General features: G+C 55.0%; 1 protein-coding gene across 1 annotated transcript in view; it reads left to right on the plus strand.

Annotated features, from left to right (window-relative positions):
- Nucleotides 1-20,008, plus strand: part of LPCAT1 (lysophosphatidylcholine acyltransferase 1) — a 95,702-nt gene that overhangs the window by 693 nt on the left and 75,001 nt on the right. The window contains exon 2 of the mRNA XM_006893180.1: nt 3-101. Within this exon, the coding sequence (XP_006893242.1) occupies nt 3-101 (99 nt within the window). The remainder of the gene's footprint in view (nt 1-2; nt 102-20,008) is intronic.

Here is a 20,008-nt window from a genome sequence, read left to right on the forward strand (position 1 = left end):
CGTCCCCCGCCGTGGGGGCCGGCGATGCTCGCCGCCTGGCGCCCCCGGGGCGGAACCCCTTCGTGCACGAGCTCCGCTTCAGCGCCCTGCAGAAGGCCCAGGTGGGTGCGCGCCGCTCCGCCCGCGCCCGGCTCGGTCCCGGGGAACGCGGGCACCCCCGCCCCGACCCAAGGCCGGCCGCCCTCCTCCCGCCCTCCGCCGCCCGCGTCCTGGGGCCCCGCACCCCGGATCCCGCCGCCGGCACCGCGCCCACCACTCGCATCCTGGGGCCTCGGATCCCCGCCACCAGCACCCCGCCCGCGTCCCGGGGTCCCGCCGCTCTCATCTTGGTCCCCAGCTCCCTGGGCCCACCGCCGCCCGCGCCCCGCGCGCGCCGCCTCCCACCTCCGCCGCCCTCATCCCGAGGTTCCGCCATCCGAGGCCCCGCTATCGGTACCCCAAATCCGACTCCTCACTCCAAATCCCCGCCTCCCACAACGCGAGCCTGGCTCTGCATCCCGCCCCCCCCGCCATCCGCACCCGGATCGTAGCTTCTCGCTTTCGTCCTAGGGACCCCCCACTGTTCCCATCCGAGTCCCGGCACCGCTAGCTGAGCTTCGCACCCCGAGTCCCCGCCATCCCCACTCGGGGTCCAGCATCTGCTTTGCGGGCGCAGGCCTCGTGCTTTACCAGGGGCGGCCCCGGCGGGCTTCCCCTTTGCCACGGGCCGGCTGGTGTTGGGGGCGGCTGGCGTGGGGATCTCCGCGCCTTTGAATCGGTGCCGCAAACAGCGGGCCTTGATGACTGTGGGGGGGGGGCCCCCGAGCCCACTGCGCAGCCAAGGCTGCTCACCTCGGGCTTGCAGGTGGCTTTCTGGGCTGTGCGCCTTGTCCCCTCCAAGGGCAGCGCCCTGGGGACTTGGACCACTAGATCCGCACCCCTCTGGCTTGTTGTGTGCGGGAGGGCGGCGTACGGTTTGCTCTGCGCGGTGCGCGGTGGCGCACGCAGGAAGCAGAGGCGCCTGTCCCTGGCCCCTGGTTGCCACGTGTGCTTGGCCCGCCGAGGCTGTGTCTAAGGCAGCAGCGGGCTTTCCGAGCTCACATTCCGCTAGCGTCGCGTGGAGTTGCTGACTGTACTTGCATTTCTCAGAAAGTTCCTCACAAAGGGATCTTTCTTTGGACTCCGGAATAATGCTTGGGGTAGATGTTGCTCTGGGCCTGTCCAGTTCTTGGAGAATGCAGTTCCCCCTTTCCAAAGGTAAGAACGCGTCTTTCCTTGAGATTTAGTTCTTGAGCTTGTGGGTTTTTTTGTTTGTTTGTTTTGTTTCTTCGAAATGTAAAGCAAGTCATCTAAAGTAACAGTGCAAAGTAAAGTCCTTGATAAGTTTTCTGCCAAGCCCCTTCGCCATGGTGGCGCTGGGGTTAGGAGAACGGGCCAGAGGAAGTGGGCAGATTCCCCTCCTGGTGGCCTCTGGGCTGGGAGGGCCTTGTCCTGTCTGACCAGACCCAGGGTGGGGGGACAGTGCTCCCCCCATTTCTGCCCTCCCCTCTGCTGAAAGCCTGCACCCACTAATTTCCTGGATCTTTGGCCCCCTACCCACAGCCCAGGTGGGGCTCCAGGGGTCTCTTCCCTGCTGTGGTGCTTAGAAACCCCTTCCCCCCCTTAGATGCCTTAGTACTGAGCCCCCACCCCCTTGTGGTTTCTGAGGCCTTTCCTTGCCCTGTCCTGTCCTCCCCACCCTCCTCAGACTTTGCCACACTGGCTGGGGATACAATCTGTGGGTGCTCTTCCATCCTACTGACCATTCATCATCACTCCTGCAGCTCCCTTCCTGGACATCCAGGTTGCAGGGCTGTGGGCTGCATGAGGGTCAAGCCTGCCCTCCCATGCAGCTGGCCCATAGCTTGGTGAAGGTCTAGGTCAGAGCTCCGCTCAGGGTTGTGAAGCGAACAGACGAACCCAGCAGCGTGGCTCTCAGAGCAGCATCAGCTGTCCCCAACCCTGGCCAGCTCTCTGCCCCATAGACTTGGAGAGGGAGCTGTTCTCCTGGCCCCTCTGGTAATGGTCACAGAGCTTCTGGCACACAGAGCTGGAAGGTTCCATTAAAGCAGAGGCTCCTCGGTAAATCTGGCTGCAAGGTCAGTATCCTGCTTTTGGAGGTTCTCCCCCATACAGGAGTTCCTGGTGGCCTAGTAGTGAAGATGCTTGACCGCCAACCCCAGTGTCAGCAGTTCAAAACCCCTAGCCACTCTGAGGAAGATGTGGCATTCTGTCAAATACCCCAGGGGACACTCCTCCGCCCTCTGTTGTTATATAATGTCAAGTCAGAACTGACCCATAGCGGGCCCTCCAGTGGGTTTTCAGAGACAAATTGCCCATCTTTCTCCCAAGGAGCAGCTGGTGGATTCGAGCTCTGTGCCTTCGAGCTCTCAGTGCAGCTCTTTACCACTAGGCCACCAGAGCACCTCTAGGATCACTCTCAAGTTGAAGTCACCTCAGTACCTCAAGAACAATGCTCATGGGTTTGGAGGTTTATTTTTTGGCCTTGGTTTCTTCTTGGGTGATGCAAACAGGCAGCAGGCTAGTAACTAAAAGGTTGGTGGTTCAAACTCACCTGGAGACTCCTCAGAAGTAATGCCAGGTGTTCTGTTTCCAAAAGGTGGCAATCACGGAAAACACTGGGTGCACAGCTCAGTTCTGCAGCCAGGGGTCTCGCTGCATGGGCCTGCTCCAGGACCACTGGTTCTGATTCCCTTCTGTGACATTGACATTCAGAAAAATGTCGGGTGTGCTGAGCTGTTAGGGCCCCCGAGAGAGGGAGATACTTGGTTTGCATCTTGGTGCGGTGTTCCCCTTGGCTAATTTCTGGGTAAACCTGGGAGTTCTTACGACAGAGTCACTTCTCACGTGATGCCCGCCTGAGACAGCACTTTAACTTGTCTCTGCAAAAACATTCAGCTTTTCCCGAAAACAGGGCTCTGTGAACCTCTCACCTTTGCACCCTGTTATCCTCAAAGTCTCCATAGAGGAAAATAGCCTGTCCTTCAAGAAAAGAAAACCTGACCCCATGTCAACAGACAGGATGAAACAAGTATGTCAGAAATGATGAGTACGCCACAGGATAGGCCAGGGTTCAGTTCTTCTCATAGGATACTCGATTCGACAGCACCTAACAAAAAACATCACACCAGTAAGAGAATCCCGTTATGATTCAAACAGGTGGTCCTGAAACCCGATCAGTACTCGGAGCTGTGCTGCTGGCGTGGGACTGCCAGCGTCCACCTGAGAAAATGCCCACGCAGAATGGGCTGCTGTTTGGGGGGGGGTGGACTCTGTCCTTGGATTAATGCTGTGCCCCCTCCCTCCTCCCGTGGGCCCATCTGTCATTTAACTACAGAGCCAGTAAGGCGCTTATGCAGCTCTGTGGCCACAAACAGCGTGTGGGCATCTGCAGGGAAGCCAGTAAAACCATTGGGGGAGGGTCTCGAAAAGGTCCTATTTTTAGTCCTCCTCCCCCAACTTCAGCTTGCATCTCAAAGGCCCTTGGTTCGAATCTACCAGTTGCTTTACAAGAGAAGGTGGAGTCAGTCTTCGCCCATTTGATTTACTGCCCTGAAAACCCACTGGAGGGGTCAGGTCACTCCTCCTTCAAGTGCACATAAGAGCAACAGTATATTTAAGGATATAGATTACTCTGATTGGTACATTATTGAATTGGTTCTTTTGGGCAAAGATCCTCCTGGTCCCGTGTTCCTCTGCTTGTGTTTGTAGACAGGAAGTAAATTTTAAAAAAAATTTTTATTATTGTTTGTGTACCATCAAATCAGATCTGACTGATACAGGAGATTGTCCCTCCTTCTCCAGCAGAGCATCTGGTGGAAGGAAGTGAATTTTTTAAGGCTCACGTTGAAATTGGTGGGTGGGGTTAGGCGCATCCTGTCTCCAGCTGTGACTTGTGGAGCCTGCTCACCTCCCAGTTCTCAGCTCCTGCTGGGTCCAGAACCTGCCCCATCCGAATTGACCTCCTGGTGGGCACCTCTGCTTCCCATAGACTCGGAATCCGTCCTCCCCACAGTGGTGAACTCAGGGTCCAAGTGGCTGCTGAGCTCTTTGGTGTCCTGACCTCCTTCTCTCCGAGTCTAATCCACAGAGGGGATTACTGATGGGGACTGAATCTGGGCACGGATTCTACCCTTAGCTGAGAGGAGACCCTCCCCTCCCTTCAGGTCCACCCGCGGCACCTGTGGAATTTAATTATCCTGAAGGAGGCAGGCTTTCCTTCCAGATTCTTACTCTCAGCATCTGGGATGTAATGATGGGAAAAGCTGCAGGGTGCATCTGGTCTCAGCCTTGACCTGCAGTTGTTGTGAGCTGAGGGCCAGTGGGCCCCGAAGCAGGGTGAGCCCTTCCACGCACAGAGCAGGGAAGCGTTGGCCAGGCCTGACCTAGCCATCTCCCGTGTGCAGGACCACCGTGTGCACGTGCTCATCTTCAGGAGTTAACAGCCAGGCCCTTCTTCCTTGTCTGTTTCTGTCTGGATGTGCTGCTGCGCCCTGTTCAGAATCACAGCATCTGGAAGACCCCCGATTCATGACGGTGGTAACCACTCTTGTGGTGGCCCCTCTGTGGTGGTGTGTGTGAGGCACAGGGGTCCGTGGCAACGTGTGTGAGGTTCAGGGGCAGGGATGAAACCTGAGCGTCCCGCGTGGAAGGTGAATAATCCTGCCACTGAGCCCCCTCTGGCCCTCATCTTGTTAGATGTGGGCATTTCTTGACTGGGAGCCCCAGCTGCCCTGCACAGCAGCAGGTGTTTTCTGTGCCCTGCGCCCCACGTGTGGATGGCTTGTCTTGTGTGACAGAAAACACTCCACTCCCCACCCCATCGCCATCATCCCCCTTCCACAAACACGCAGGCGGTGTGGGGGAAGAGTACTGAGTATCCCATGGACTGCTGTAAGCAAAGCAGGTACGTCTTGGGAAAAGTGCAGCCAGAGTGCTCTTGGGAGGCACGGGTGGCGAAGTTCTGTCTCGCACACTTTGGACATGTTTCTTGTTGTTGTGTACTGTTGAGTCGAAACCGATCCCTAGCTGACCCTCTGGTGGGTTTTCAGAGACAGATAATCGCACAGGAGGAGATTGCCCATCCTTCTCCCGTGGAGCAACTGGTGGCCTCGAACCACCAGCCTTTGGGATTGTAGTGCAGCTTCTTGCCACCTGGGCTCCCCTCGATCCATTGGGCACGTTAGGAAAGGCTAGCCCTTGAAGAGGGACATCATGCTTGGAAAGGTGGAGAGACGGTGGAGAGGAAGACCCCCAGTGAGATGGATTGACACAGAGTCTGCAGCAGTGGGCTTAAGTGTGGGAGATTGTGAAGATGGCGCAGGACAGGACGGGGTTCAGATGTTCGCTCACAGGGATGTGGGGGTCATCCAACTCAAGAGCACCTAACAAGAACAAGCGTGCAAATGCAGACCGTCATGGGCCCCTCCACACTCAGGGATCCAGGCCGTCCCACCCTGCCACTCCTCTAGTACCTGACACCTTAGGCAAGGCTGTGGACGCTTAGCCCCTTAGACGGTCCACGTGCTCTGCCCCCAGTGGGGTGTAAGATGACCAGGCAGAGGGCCCCTGCCCCTTACATTCTAGGAGGGCTGTCAGTGATGGACCCAGGGATGCAGCCTGCAGAGCAGGGCATGGAGAGTTGGTGTCCTCCAGGGGATTCCGACAGGGAGACCCCAGGGGGGCGGAAAAGGCTGGGACTGGCCAGAAGCACGCATAGCCTCCAGATGCCTGAGCTGCTTCCAGGTGCGCACACACCCCTCCACCACCGCTGTCCTCTCCACCCCCACCCCGGGGTCTGGGTAAAGGTCCCTGTACGTGTGGCTCGCCAGCCTGCTGCTTCCACCTCCGTGTGCTGAACCGAGTGCACAGCGGAGACCCACTGCTTGAGCCCCGGTGACCCCTTCCAGCTTCACCCCGACTCAGGCCTGGGAGGTGGGGTGGCCAGAGGCCGTTGTCATGCTCCTGTGTCAGAGAGGGGGAGCTGCAACCCAAACACCACACTGGACTCCAGATCCCCCCACCCTCTGACAGGTGCGGCTGGCTCAGTGTGCACACCTGGCCTGGCCTTCAGGGCACCTGGGGCGTCAGCGAATGGGGCTTTGTCTTCTGTCTCCCCAGCTCTCTCCTGCAGTGCTCTGCAAGTTTGGGGATGAGTTCATACAGCGTCGCTGTGGTTGACATTAAATTAAAGATGGGGACTGGGGTGGTTTGAGGTTAAGGATGATTCTGCTTTGGTTTTTCACACACCCCTTCTATTGAGAGATCTCTAGTGGCTTAGTGGTAAGGAGTTGTGCTGCCAGCTCAAAGGCACACGGTTCAAATCCACGAGCTGCCCCATGGAAGAAAGCTGGGCAGTCTCCTTTAATACAGTTTAAGTGCCTCTGAAAACCCACTGGAGATTCCACTAGGTATCAGCCCTGCCTTGTTGGTTCACAGCCACAGTAGCAGCATCCTGAAGGTGGGGAGCTCTGGCAGTGTAGTCCATAGTGAGCTGCACTGGTAACCCAAAAGCTGTGCGTCTCCATTGGTTCGAATCCACCTGTCACTCTGTAGGAAAAAGATGGTCTTCTTCCATGAACATTTACAGCCTCGGAAACACGCTAGAGTTGGAACTGACTTGACGCAGTGACCATGTGGGTCCCCGAAATTTGATTTTTTAATACGTGGGTGTTGTTTTGTCTTATAGACTTTATGTGTTTCATAGGCGTGGAGAAAAGTGTGGTCAGATGTAGGGAGGACGCTTGATCGAGGCAGAAAGCATGTCTTCAATGAAGAAGGACTGCTTGGAATGAAACGTGAAAAACACCGATGTCCATGCATTACCGTGAAGCCATTGGAAATAGCTGCCGTTGGCTGTGGGGCGGGCACCCTGGTGTCGAGCGCAGTGACCTGCCACCTGACCTGTAGGTCTTACCGACCAGCCACCTGCTCACCCCGAGGCTGTCGCAGCCCATGCCTGGGAGGACTTTCCTCCTGTGGACTCACCCTCCACTCTCCAAACACAAGTCTTTGTCATGTGACTCTTCCCTGATGATGTGTCTTACTGTCCTAGTTGCTAAGGAAAATTCTGGTTGTGTTCCTTCAGAGCAACTAGGGAAGCTTTCCATTATGTCATCATGGGGGGGCGGGGCGGCTTGTGTTGATTTTCAGGTCAGGGGGGTTTTGGTCGCAGGTCCTGAGGCTCACCCAGCGCTCTGCCGCAGGCCTTGGTCACACGTGTGACCAGCAGGGTCGGAGCTACACCTTCCCGTTTTCTAGGCAGAGAGCTGTGTTCCAAGCCGAGAGACTGCCCAGCTTTGCAGGTGTGGAATCTGGGAAGTGCAGGTGGGACTTCATTTTATCCCTTTATTGTACTTCACAGATAATGCTTTTTATCCTTTCTTTCTTTTACAAATTGAAGACTTGTTTGGCCTGGCCAGTCCTTTGTCCCAGAAAGTGTATTGGTGCCATTTTTCCCCCCAACTTTGAGCTCATTTTATGTCACTGCCACATTTTAATCATTTTCAACATGACTTTTTCAGCACGTTTCTTAATTTTACACTTTCGCTTTCACTTTTTTTTTCTTTGTGCATGTACCTTCAAATGGGATCTGACTGGTACAAGAGGAGATTGTCTGTCCCTCTTCCAGCAGAGCATCTGGTGAATTCGAACCTCGCACCTCTGGGATTGCAGTGCAGCTTCTTGCCACTAGGCCACCAGAACTCCCATCGCTTTTACACTTTTCTTTTTTTTTTAATTAATTTTAATGAAAGTTTACAGAGACTTAGGGTTTCCAGTCATTCTTTGTTGCACTTTTCTCCCTGCCGCCCCCCCCAATCACTCTTTTCATTGAAAAGAAAAACTGATTGTTATGCAATCCCTCCCCCCAACCAAGTTCACTCCACTATGCAGCCTTCACTCTAGAATTCTGCTTTTACACTTCTTAATAGTTGTTGCAGTCACTTGTTATGCATCAGAGAGTTGGACAATGACCAAGGAGGATAGAAGGAGAATTGACGCCTTTGAGCTGTGGTGCTGGAGAAGAGTATTGAATGTACCATGGACTGCCAAGAAAACAAACAGATTCATCCCAGAGAGGGTTAAACCAGGCTACTCCTTGGAGGCAAGGATTCTGAGGCTCCGTCTAACATACTTTGGACATGTTGTAAGGAGGGACAGGTCCTGGGAGAGGGACATCATGCTTGGTAGGGGCAGGAGAGGAAGACCCTCTATGAGGTGGATTGATTCAGTGACTGGAGTGATCGGGATGGGAGTGTCAGAGGCAGTGCGATTGGCACAGGACAGAGCAGGGTTTAGGGCTGTTGTACATAGGGTCGCTATGAGTTGCAAATGACCTGACGGCACATAACAACAACAACAACACAACAATAGTTGTTGTTGGGTGTGTCAAGTCAAGTATGACTCACAGCGACCCTCTGAACGACAGATCTGAGTCCTGTCCTGTCCTCTGCTGTCCTCACCGTCTCTGACACACGAGAACACATTGCTGCAGTCACCGTGTCAGTCTTCCTGGTTGAGGGTCTTCCTCTTTCACAGGCATTCCACCTTTCCAAGCATGATGTCTCTCTCCACAGAATAGCCTCTCTTAGCAACATGTCCAGAGTCTAGGAGCAGTCTGGCTACACTTTTCCTGAGATGTAGCGGTTTGTTCTCCTGGCAGTCCATGGAATGAATGTTCAGTACTCCTCTCCAACACCACAACTCAGAGGCATCAATTCTTCTATCAACCTTATTTATCATCCAGCTCTCAGAGGCTGTTTGACTATGTTACTGATCTGTGCCGTCAAGTTGATTGCCAGTTGTTGAGTGATACAGTTATTGTTGTTGTTATGGGCCATCCAGTCGCTTTCGACTAAAAGCGACCCTATGTTCAAGAGCCCTAAACCCTGTTCTATCCTGTGCCAACCTCACCGTCTCTGACACCCCTACCCCCATTACCCCAATCACTGAATCGATCCATCTCATCAAGAGTCTTACTCCTGCTTTGTCCCTGTGCAACCTCACTGCCTCCAATACACCCACCCTGATTACCCCAGTCACTGAATCAGTCCACTTCATAGAGGGTCTTCCCCTCCTGCGCTGTCCCTCCACCCTCCAAAGCATGATGTCCCTCTCCAAGGACTGATCCCTCCTTGCACCATGTCCAAAGTATTTCAGATGAAGCCTCAGAATCCTTGCCTCCAAGGAACAGCCTGGTTCCACCCTCCCCAGAACAATAAGTATATATAGTACAAGTACAAATATAAATCTCATGGACGCACTGGGAGGTAAATGGTGGCTTGCCCTGTTGTGATGTTTGTGTTGTTGGGGTGGTCTGGAACCAAGCAGGCAGTAGCTCTGAGGGTCGTCTTGTTATTTGGCATCATTGAGTCTGTTCTAGCTTGTAGCAGCCCAGCGGACAGCACAGAAGCCCCTGCCCGGTCCTGCGCCGCCCACCTCGTTGTGCTATCTGCAAGCCCGTTGTTGTTGCCACTCTGTCTTGTTGAGGGTCTTCGTTTCCACAGACCCTCTGCTTTACCAAGCGGCATGCTCTTCTTCAGGGACCCGTCCCCCTGACAGTGTGTCCATGGTACACGGATGAGCTCTTGTCCTCCTCGATTTTAAAGAGCATTCTGGTCTGCTTGTTCCTCTAGTGAAGATTTGCACTGCAAGCCCCAAGGGATGCAGTTCAAGTCCCCCAGCCACTCTGCGGGGGAAAGGTGGACTGTCTCCTCCCAGGCCTCCGAACACTCACTGGAGGGTCAGCTCTGGGTCGGTTCCAGTTTGACGGGACACAGCAGCATGATGGTGTATTCAGTGCTTAGCATTAACTCCAGGATTCAAAGGCATCTATCTGTTCTCCATCATCTCCTCTATTCTCTGTCCAGCTTACTCATGCGTCCCACACGATTGAAAATACCACAACTTGGGTCAGGTGCTCACGCGGTGAGTACTATATTGCACTGTTTGAATTTTTTGAATCCAGGAACCTCTCCTCCGGAGAGAAAGTGGCATCTCCTTCCTCCTGGCATGAGAGTGGCCAGGCGTCCTGGTGTTATCACCCCTCAGTACAAGGTGCCTAATGAGTAGTGTGGCCTGTGGCCTTTGTTTACCTTTTTACCATAGCAGCCACTGCAGGTGATTCCCACTTACCGTGACCCCATGTGTGTCCCAGGAGACCCTTGCTGCATTAGGATGGTGAGGGGCTGACTGATGGACAGCAGCAGATTGCCAGGCCTTTCTTCTGAGGTACCACCAAGTGGACTTGGACTCGAGTCTGTCCACCACCCCTACTCCTGTTTTTAAATAATAATGATTATTATAATTATTATTATTTCTTGCTTGGATCCACAATCATTATACTTGGTAGCAGCAGTCAGGAGCTGGATTGCACTGGGAAAGTCAAGAGCCAGGGACTTCTCCATATTACCAAGGAGCAATGATGTTACTTTGGGGATTAAGGTGTAACTGATCCAGCCCATAGTCTTTCCAGTTACTTGCTGTGCATCTGAAAGCTGCACAGTGGTTAAAGATGACAGAAGAAGGATTGATGCCTTTGAGCTGTGGTGTTGGAGAAAGTGCTGAACATCCCATAGATGACAGAGAGAACAGGTAGGTGTGTCTTAGAGAAGGTGTAGCCAGAATGCTCTTTGGAGGCAAACATGTCAAAGCTTCATTCCACATCCTTTGGCTGTGTTGTTAGGAGAGGCTGTTGCTTGGAGAGGGACCTCATGCTTGGAAAGGTGGAGGGTCAGTGCAGGCGAGGAAGACCCTCAACCCGGTGGATTGGCACAGTGACTGCGGCAGTGGGCTTGAGGGTGTTAGAGTTGGTGAGGTCGGGACAGCATAGGACAAGGGTCAGCTCTCTTGCTCACAGGGTGCCTGGGAGTCGTGTTTGACTTGACAGCTCCTGATAACAACACCAGCAGGCTGGAGGGAGGGAGTTGCCTGCACTGAAAAGCTAACGTCTCAACCTCCCTGGTTCCAGAAGTTCCATGGGCGAAAGGTGGACAGTCACCTTCTGTGCAGTTTACGGCCTAGCGAGCTGTGAGCTTTCTCTTTTCAAGCCCTTTGATTGAAACCGTAGGAGCCCTAGTGGAGTTGTAGTTAAAGCATTTGGCTGCTACACGACAGGTCAGCAGTTCAAACCCACTGGCCACTCTGCAGGAGAAAGAAGAGGCAGTAGGCTTCCATAAAGATTTGAAGCCTTGGAGATGGAGCTTTCTTCTCTGCCCGGGAAGGTCACCGCGAGCCAGAATAGACACAGTGGCACTGGGATTTTATTTAGTTGTTTTTGGTTTAAACCCTGGGTCTGTGTGTGCTTGTTTCAAGGTCCCTGGTAACTGTGGCCTGAGGCTTTCGTCGTACCTGTCCTTCTTTGATGGCTGACGTGCGTACGGGTGTGGGTGGGCGGTGGACTGAGCTCCCCAGGCCTCCACTGTGGGCCGGAGGAGTCCCGAGTCACCGCTGGCCCTCGGCTTCCCGCCTGCCGCACATCCATCCGCAGCCACTGAGCTTCGAGCCCTCTGTGAGCCTCAGAAACCCCTCCCCTGACTCCCACCTTCCTTAGTGCCAGTCCCAGGAAAGCCCGAGGACATTGCTACAGAAGGCATCTCCCTTACCACCACTCGCTGGCACTGGCCTGCGCGTCTGGACTGGAGCCTCTAGGAAATGTCAAATGTAATGTTAGTTTCCAGTTTCTTGCACCTTTTCTCAATTAAGTATTTCCCCCCTCACGCTGGCTTGCTGGGGATGGTGCGTGCCATCTGAACAGATCTGACCCTCACCTAGTCTCAGTCATCCTTACAATCTCAGATATGCTCAAGCCCATTCTTTTTTTTTTATTTTATTCTTTTGTGTGTGTGTACCGTCAAATCAAAGATGACTGGTACAGGAGGAGATTGCCCCTCTTTCTCCAGCAGAGCATCTGGTGGATTCGAACCACATACCTCTGGGATTGCAGTGCACTCAAGCCCATTCTTCCACTCACGTGTCAGTCTGTCTCGTTGAGGTTCTTCCTATCTTATGCTGACCCTCCACCCTTCCTAGCATGAGGACCTCTCCCAAGGACTCAGCCCTCCTTACAATAGGCCCCAAAGTATGTGAGAAGATGCAATTTCACTGTCCTCACCCGTAAGGCGCTGCCCCCCCCTAACATTTGTTTTTTGCTGTGGCAGCTCAGGGGGTAGTTAAGACTGTTCACAAACACCAGAGTGTGAAACTTCATCACAGACACTTTGATCATGCTGTCCAGAGGGACCACTTTTTAGAAAAAGACTGTGCTCGGTAAGGTAGAGGGCATATCTGTTCTTCTTTGTTGTTGTTGTTGTTGTTAGGTGCTGTCTAGTCACCTGTGACTCATAGTGACCCTATGTACAATAGCCCTAAACTCTGCCCTATCTTGTGCCAGTAGCACTGTGTCTGACACACCCATCCCGATTACTCCAGTCACTGAATCAGTCCACTTCATCGAGGGTCTTCCTCTCCTGCGCTGTCCCTCCACCCTCCCAAGCATGACGTCCCTCTCCAAGGACTGCTCCCTCCTTGCAACATATCCAAAGTATGTCAGATAAAGCTTGTGAATCCTTGCCTGCAAGGAGCAGCCCAGCTTCACCCTCTCCCAACACTAGTTCAGAAACCTCACCTCTTGGGTCTTCCTGGTTCGTTGTCCATCTTTTGCGTGCATAAATGGTTCTGCTTATTTGGTACCATCGAGTTGAGTATGACTTATAGCGACCGTGTGAACCACAGACCTGAACCCTGTCCTGTCCTGTGCCATCCTCATCATCTCTGACGCACTGGAGCTCGTGTGGCCGTCACTGTGTCAGTCCCCCTGGTTGAGGGTCTTCTCCTTCGCCGACCTTTGTGGTAGCAGTTACACTGGCAGCTTCACCAGCAGAGCTTCTGCCAGCAGCCTGCTGTTCTGAGCCATCGTCAGATCCAACACAGCCCTCCGGTGGGTTTTCTGAAGCTGTAAATCACAAAGGAGGAGATTGCTTAATTTTCTCCTGCAGAGTCAGCTGGTGGAGTTGAACCAACCACTTCTGGGTTGGCAGCGCAGCTCCTTAACCACTAGACTTCTTTGCCCCCAAACCAAAAAGCCACATCTCTGACCCCATCTAACCCAGAGATCCCAAGAGGAACTCGGTTGTTTTCTTGGTCCTGGGGCCCTTTACAGAGCCGCCCTCCTCAGAGTGGCCGGATACGGCAGCCACTCCACACCAGGTCCCCCCTGGGCTCTGCGCTGGGCGTCAGGTCCCCGTGCTGCTGGTAGCAAGCATTTCCAACATGTGGAGCCCCCCACACACACACACCCCAGCCTGTCATCCCATGGCACTGTGTAGTTTTGTGAACTTGAAAAGAAGCCAGGGGAAAAAACAACATTGCAACGCACGCCATGTGTTTTGGAAATACCAGCAAGTTTTAAATGCGAGCCTGGTGTTTGCCTCAGAAACACAGCGAAGTCAAAGTTGCATTGCAGTCTGAGGGCTGCAGTCTGAGGGCTGCTTTCTTCAGAAACGATGAGGGTGTTCCTTGGCTGTGTTAATCAGAAATCAGTCCATTTTGCACAGCAGCGTCACGACTGAACTTGAATGTGGAACTCTGACTTCCTGGCTTCCTGTCGTGAGCAGAGCACTTGGGGCTCCTCCGGCTATGCTGTGACAGACAGCAGTGTCTTGGGGTGATGTGCACGTCCCCCTCACCACCTTGCAGCTGTGTGACTGTGGAGGGGGGCCTGGGTCGTGGGGGCTACTGCTTGCAGATGGTGTCTTCCCCCAGGATCATTTACCTGTGAAAGTGACAGCTCCGCTTGAGAACTGGAGAAATCGTTTTCCCCCTCTCCTAAAAAAGTAAACTTTCTAAAAAGTCAAACCATCATCTTTCATAACTGGAATATTTCAGACTCTCAGGATTGAGGACTGTGTTTTTAAGTCCAGGTGAGGACCCCTCCTGGCTGCCACCCCAGGGCCTGAGCCCCTCCGAAGTGACCTCAGAGTCACACCAGAGGTGGGGGGGGGTGTGGTTTACTCTCTCAGGCTTCGCAACAGGCCATCTGTCCCCAGTGAACAGAGCAGCTGAACCACAGGTCATTTTAGGACTGTGGGGATTGTCACCGTCATGTGCTCACCAGGTCCTGCGGGCCCTCAGGCTGGGTGTGTCCCAAGCTGGACTCCTTGTCCAGGACCCAGAGTAAGATTGAGGTGATGAGGGGGACCCCTGTCCAGGACCACCTTCCAGCAGCAGGTGCAGAGCCAGAGTAAGATTGAGGTGTTAAGGGAGACCCCCTCCCTCTTTAGAGCTAAGGGGGCAGGCCCGTGTACTGGGAGCTTCTTTCTCTCTCAGGCCCTCTCTCCCTCCCTCTCCTCTCCCTCCTTCTCCTTCTTCCTCTCTCCCTCCCTCTTTTCCTCTCTCTCTCCTTCCCTCCCTTCCTCTCTCCTTCTCTTGCCTTCCCTCGTTCCCTCCCTCTCTCCCCCCTCTTCTCGCATCCCTTCCCCTTTCTTCCCCTCCTCCCTTCTCCCCCCCCAAGCATCTGGGAATGCCACCCCACCCTTTTGTCAGGATTCCTTTTACTCAGACATGGGCTTCAATAGAACCTTTGGAGCTGGAGTCCCCTCGCTCTGAGCTAGGTTGAGGGCAGGCTTTGGGGGAGCCCAGTTCCTGAGATGGGCGCGATTGTGGGGTGTGTTGTTAGAGTGGTGGGGGTGAGTGGGGCTACGGGCAGGGTTCTGGGGAGCCCAGTTCCTGAGGCGGGTGTGATTGTTTGAGTGGGGTGTGTTCTTTGGGTGGTGGTGGTGGTGAGCGGGGCTAAGGACAGGGATCCTGAGAGGTGAACAGGACTATAGAGTAGGAGTGAGGTTCCTGGGAGATGGATGAGGCTGGGGTGGGACTGGGGGGAAGGCTCCTGGGAGGTGGGGGGTGCTAGGGGCCCAAAGAGCGAACAAATATGTCTTGGAAAAAGTGCAACAAGAGTGCTCCTTAGAGGTGAGGGTGGCGAGGCCTCGTTGAGGGTGGCGTGGCTTCATCTCGTATCGTGGGTGTGTCGTTCGTTGTTGAGTACCGTCTGGTCAGACCTGACCCATCACTGAAGCTCTAGCGAGTTTTCAGAGGCAGTGCATTTCAGATGGGGGCACATTGCCCGTCTTTGCCCTGCAGAACAGCTAGTGGGTCCGAAATGCGTGCCTCTGGGTTGACAGGACGATGCTTGGAGAGAGGACTCGACAATAAGGATTGACACAGTGACCACAGCAATGGACTCAAGCGTGCCAGACATGATGCGGACGGCGCAGGATAGAGCAGCGTTCGTCTCTGTTCCTCATGGGGTCGCTATGAGTTGTTCTCGACCCCATGGCACCTCATAACAGCCTGGCAGCGACCCCCAGGGGTGCTGGAATGGGGCTGGGGCTGAGGGCAGGACTCTGCAGCCTGGATACGTGTCCCAGTGGATCTTGGTGTCTAGATCATCTTAGCGTCCTGTCATATCTCCCCCGGGGTCCTCTCCTGCTCTCTGTGTAAGACCTTGAAGCGGTAAACCCACACGTGTGTCCTTTCCTGGCTTGCTTTCCTTGGGGACCCGCCGACTGTCTCTTAAACCGCACGTCCCCATCAGCGGACAGCAGATCGACGCTTTCCCTAACAAGGCTGAGCTCCCCACCAGGTGACCCTGTAAACCACGACTCACTTCACTGTGGGCCTCGCCGGGGTTGGACGCCTTCCACCCACAGAGCTGCACCCAGAAAAGTGTGTCTGTCACCAATGCTGCTGGAATGCAGGAGGGCGCCCCACTGCTGCCCTGCACTGCACCCCCAGCTGGGATACGCACCCTTCTCCTGCACCAATGAACGAGACAGTGCCTCTCTCTGATGCCCACAATAGCACATCTTCACCACACAGTGTGACAGCCTTTCTCATAGACAGCCCTCAGGGGCTCGGGCACACCCAGTGCTGAGACCCTCTGATGGGCGAGGCCTGCTTCATCTGGCAGAACCGAAGGGGGTTCCATCCACAGGACTCTGCGTGCCTCCTGGGTGGCTCTGGGGTTGCCAGGCCGCCAAGAGGGCCCTGCACCTCCTGGGGTGTGTCCATCTCGGGGCACTGTAGGGTGCATGGCTGCAGTGAGTGTGGAGCCTCAGAGCTCCCTCCTGCTCAGAAATGTAATCACAGGTGCCCAGCTCCATGCTTGAGGAGTTCGGGAAGTGGGTCAAGTGTGAGGCAGTTCCTGGCAACCTGCATGCCGGGACTTCACGGCTGGCTAGCCGGCCACCTTGGAGCGGGGCCTGGTGTCTGGAGGAGTTGCTCCGGCCCTGAGAGCTTGGTCTCTCTGTGCTCGGTCAGTGCTGCGGCCCACACCTGTCACCTGAGCGCCCTGGGGGGAGCTGGGCTCTGCGGGGTGTGTGCATGGTCGGTTCTGGGGCCCACACCTGTCACCTGAGCACCTGGGGGAGCCTGGCTCTGCGGGATGTGTGCATGGTCGGTTCTGGGGCCCACACCTGTCACCTGAGCACCTGGGGGAGCCTGGCTCTGCGGGGTGTGTGCATGGTCGGTGCTGCGACCCACACCTGTCACCTGAGCACCTTGGGGTGAGCCAGGCTCTGCAGGGTGCATGCATCTGTGGCCTACTCCTGTCACCTGAGCACCTTGGGGGGGAGCCGGCCTCTGTGGGGTGAGTGCATGGTTGGTGCTGGGACCCACACCTGTCACCTCCCGAGCACCTGGGGAAGCCAAACTCTGTGGAGTGCGTGCATGGTCGGTGCTGCGGCCCACACCTGTCACCTGAGCACCTGGGGGAGCCGGGTTCTGCGGGGTCCATGCATGGTCAGTGCTGCGGCCCACACCTGTCACCTGAGCGCCCTGGGGGGAGCCGGGGCTCTGTGGGGTGTGTGCCTGGTCAGTGCTGCGGCCCACACCTGTCACCTGAGCACCTGGGGGAGCCAGGTTCTGCGGTGTGTGTGCATGGTCAGTGCTGGGGCCCACACCTGTCACCTCCTGAGCACCTTGGGGAGAGCCGGGCTCTGCAGGGTGCTGTCATGGTCAGTGCTGGGGCCCACACACCTGTTACCTCCTGAGCACCTTGGCGGGAGCCAGGCTCTGTGGGGTGCGTGCCTGGTCAGTGCTGGGGCCCACACCTGTCATCAGAGCACCCTGGGAGGAGCCGGGCTCTGCAGTGTGCATGTATGGTCAGTGCTGTGGCCTCCGCCTGTCACCTCCTGAGCACGTCTGGGCAGCCAGGCCTGGGGAGCTGGGCTCTGTGAGTTGTTTTGGTCTTCACATCTAGGGGCTGCTGGGACCCTGGCAACCACAGGAGTGAGGCATCAGACTGAGGCAGAGCACTTCCCTCCCCTCCCCCATGGGAGGGGGCCGGGCAGTTTAGATGGCGGGAGTGAGGGGCGCAGGCACCTAAGTCCATCCAGAGGACCCCAGGAATGGCTCCCGATCGCACCCACCTGTCTATGAGGATTGCCCCAAACTGAAAGCAGGTCTCTTCCTCACTTCAGCCCCCTTGTTGGACCACCTGTGCGGACTGTCCAGGTGCGGCCACCATGGTCATCCCCACCTCTGGTGGCATTAGCGCGGGTGCCCTCTCTCTCACACATGTCGGAGGCCCCTAGAACGTACTTTATTGTGACATTAGCAGAAACGGCAGCAGCTGTGTGGAGCCACCACCGCAGCCTGGGCCCAGGCTGAGCATGGCAAGTGCTGTTGGGCTCCTGCGGCCAAGTTCCCATCCCACGTGAGGAAACCAGCTAACGACCCTGGGAGATGGTCTTGGCCATGACCTATGGTGATGTCACTTTGAGGACTCAGGTGCGCCTGATGCAGGCCGTGGTCTCTTCAGTCACTTGCTGTGTGTTTGAGAGCTGGACAGTGAGTAAGAATAACCGAAGGAGAATTGATGCCTCTTTGAGTTGTGATGTTGGAGCAGAGCTCTGAGTATCCCATGGATGGCCAAAAGAAGAGACAGCCGTGTCGTGGAGAAGGTGCAGTGAGAGTGTGCTCCTTGGAGGCGAAGATGATCAAGCTTCGTCTCATACACTTTGGGTGTGTTGCTAGGAGAGGTGGTTCCTTGGAATGAGGCGTCAGGCTTGGGAAGGTGGGAAGACAGTGAAGGAGAGGAAGACCCTCAACCAGGGGGTTGACGCAGTGACTGCAGCCCCGGGCTCAGTGTTTCTGTGAGAGATAGGACGGCACCGGATGTCTAGGACAGGGTTCAGGTGTCTTGTTCACAGGGTCACTATGTGTCGCACCTGACTTGACAGCACCTGCTATAGATCAGGCCTCTCAGACACCTGCGTATGTAGATGAGGTCTCTAAGACCCTTGTGTACAGATAAGCTCATTGGAAACGGCTCTGAACTTCGGTTTTGGGTTGTTTTTTTAAGTTTAATTAATTTTAATGAACATTTACAGAGACTTTGTATTTCCATTCATTCATTGTTGCACTTTTCTCCCTGCCCACCTCTTCCCGCCCCCCCCGCCCCCAGTTCACTCTTGTCTTTGAAAAGTAAAAGAAAAATTCCTTCAGACGCTGCACTACAATCCCATAGGTACACGGTTCAAATCCACCAGATGCTCTGCTGGAGAAGGAGGGGGCAATCTCCTCCTGTACCAGTCAAATCTGATTTGATGGTACACGTAAAAATAATACGATAAAAATTAAAATAAAAAGAAAAATTCCTTCATTGGTACACAATCCTTCCCTCCCCCACCAGTGCACTCCACTATGCAACCTTCATTCTGGACTCTTGTCATCACCATAATACCCAATCATATATTGCTTTCAAACAGTTCTGTCCCTCATCTGTTTCAGTGCGGTACACATAATTTATCCAAGACCGAGAAAAACTGGATGAATTATGAACTTTAATTTTATGTACCCAAAGGCGAGGGGGAGAGCTTGACCACCCGGGAATAGAGAAAGAAGCGGCACAGGCTGGTCCAGGAGAGGAAAGGCTTGGCCGGCAGCTCACCGCCAGCCATGCACCAGGCTGCCTTGCTCCCTTCCGGGGGGAATCTGGTGCCCAAATGCCACAGTGTGGCCGCAGCTGGGAGCACCCTGAGTTCCACGACCCCGCTCACTGGGAGTCAGCTCTGTGGTGACCACGACGGAGCCAGTGGCGGCCCCTGGCCAAGCCAGTGAGATGGAGTACACACAGCACTGCCTCTTCCAGTTGTTTATTGGCGAGTAGGAACCGAACCGCAGCTGACCCTCCGGTGGGTTTTCAGAGACAGGAGATCACACGGGAGAGGGTCGTCCATGCCTCTGCCGCAGAGCAGCTGGTGCGCTCGAACCACGTGCCTTTGTGTTGGCAGCACAGTTCCTTAGCATGAAGCCTCCAGAGCGGAGCTCGGCTGGCCTAGTGGCAAGAAGCTGTGCTGCATTCCCAAAGTTCGGTGGTTCAAGGCCATCAGCTGCTCCACAGGAGAAGGATGGGCAGTCTCCTCCGGTGTGATTTACCGTCTGCCTCTGAAACCCCGCCGGAGGGTCTGCTATGAATTGGTTCCGAGTTGACAGTAAACAATAACAACAAGCCTTCAGAATGCTCTGCCCCTTTCCAGAGTCCTCCAAACCAGTGTGTGTTCCCAGCTCCGTCTTCATTTGCATCCTTCATGCTGCACCGCCGGGTGCCTGTGAGGAAGCCTGGGGCTGGAGGCTGTGAGAGCTGGGCCCCCGTCCACCTGGGGGTCGGGGCACTGTCCTGCTGGGGGAGGTGGGCCCTGGGGCTGACACCTCCTCGTGCTCAGGTGGTCGACAGGGTGACTGTCCTCTCCTGCTTTGTGTCGGCCCCTCCCCAGGACTTGGAATCGCCCCAGTTTCCATTTTCACTTGTGAGCAGGTTGGCTGTTTGCGGGCCTCACGAGTGCATCTCTGTGGGACTGGCATTTATACCACTTTCCTTTGGAAGGCTGAGAGAGAGAGAGAGAGAGAGAGAGAGAGAGAGAGAGAGAGAGAGTGTGTGTGTGTGTGTGTGTGTGTGTGTGTGTGTGTGTGT

The sequence above is a fragment of the Elephantulus edwardii genome, unplaced genomic scaffold (genome assembly GCF_000299155.1).
Source record: "Elephantulus edwardii isolate Elephantulus edwardi_28Jun2011 unplaced genomic scaffold, EleEdw1.0 scaffold00125, whole genome shotgun sequence".
Taxonomy (NCBI): Eukaryota; Metazoa; Chordata; class Mammalia; order Macroscelidea; family Macroscelididae; genus Elephantulus; species Elephantulus edwardii.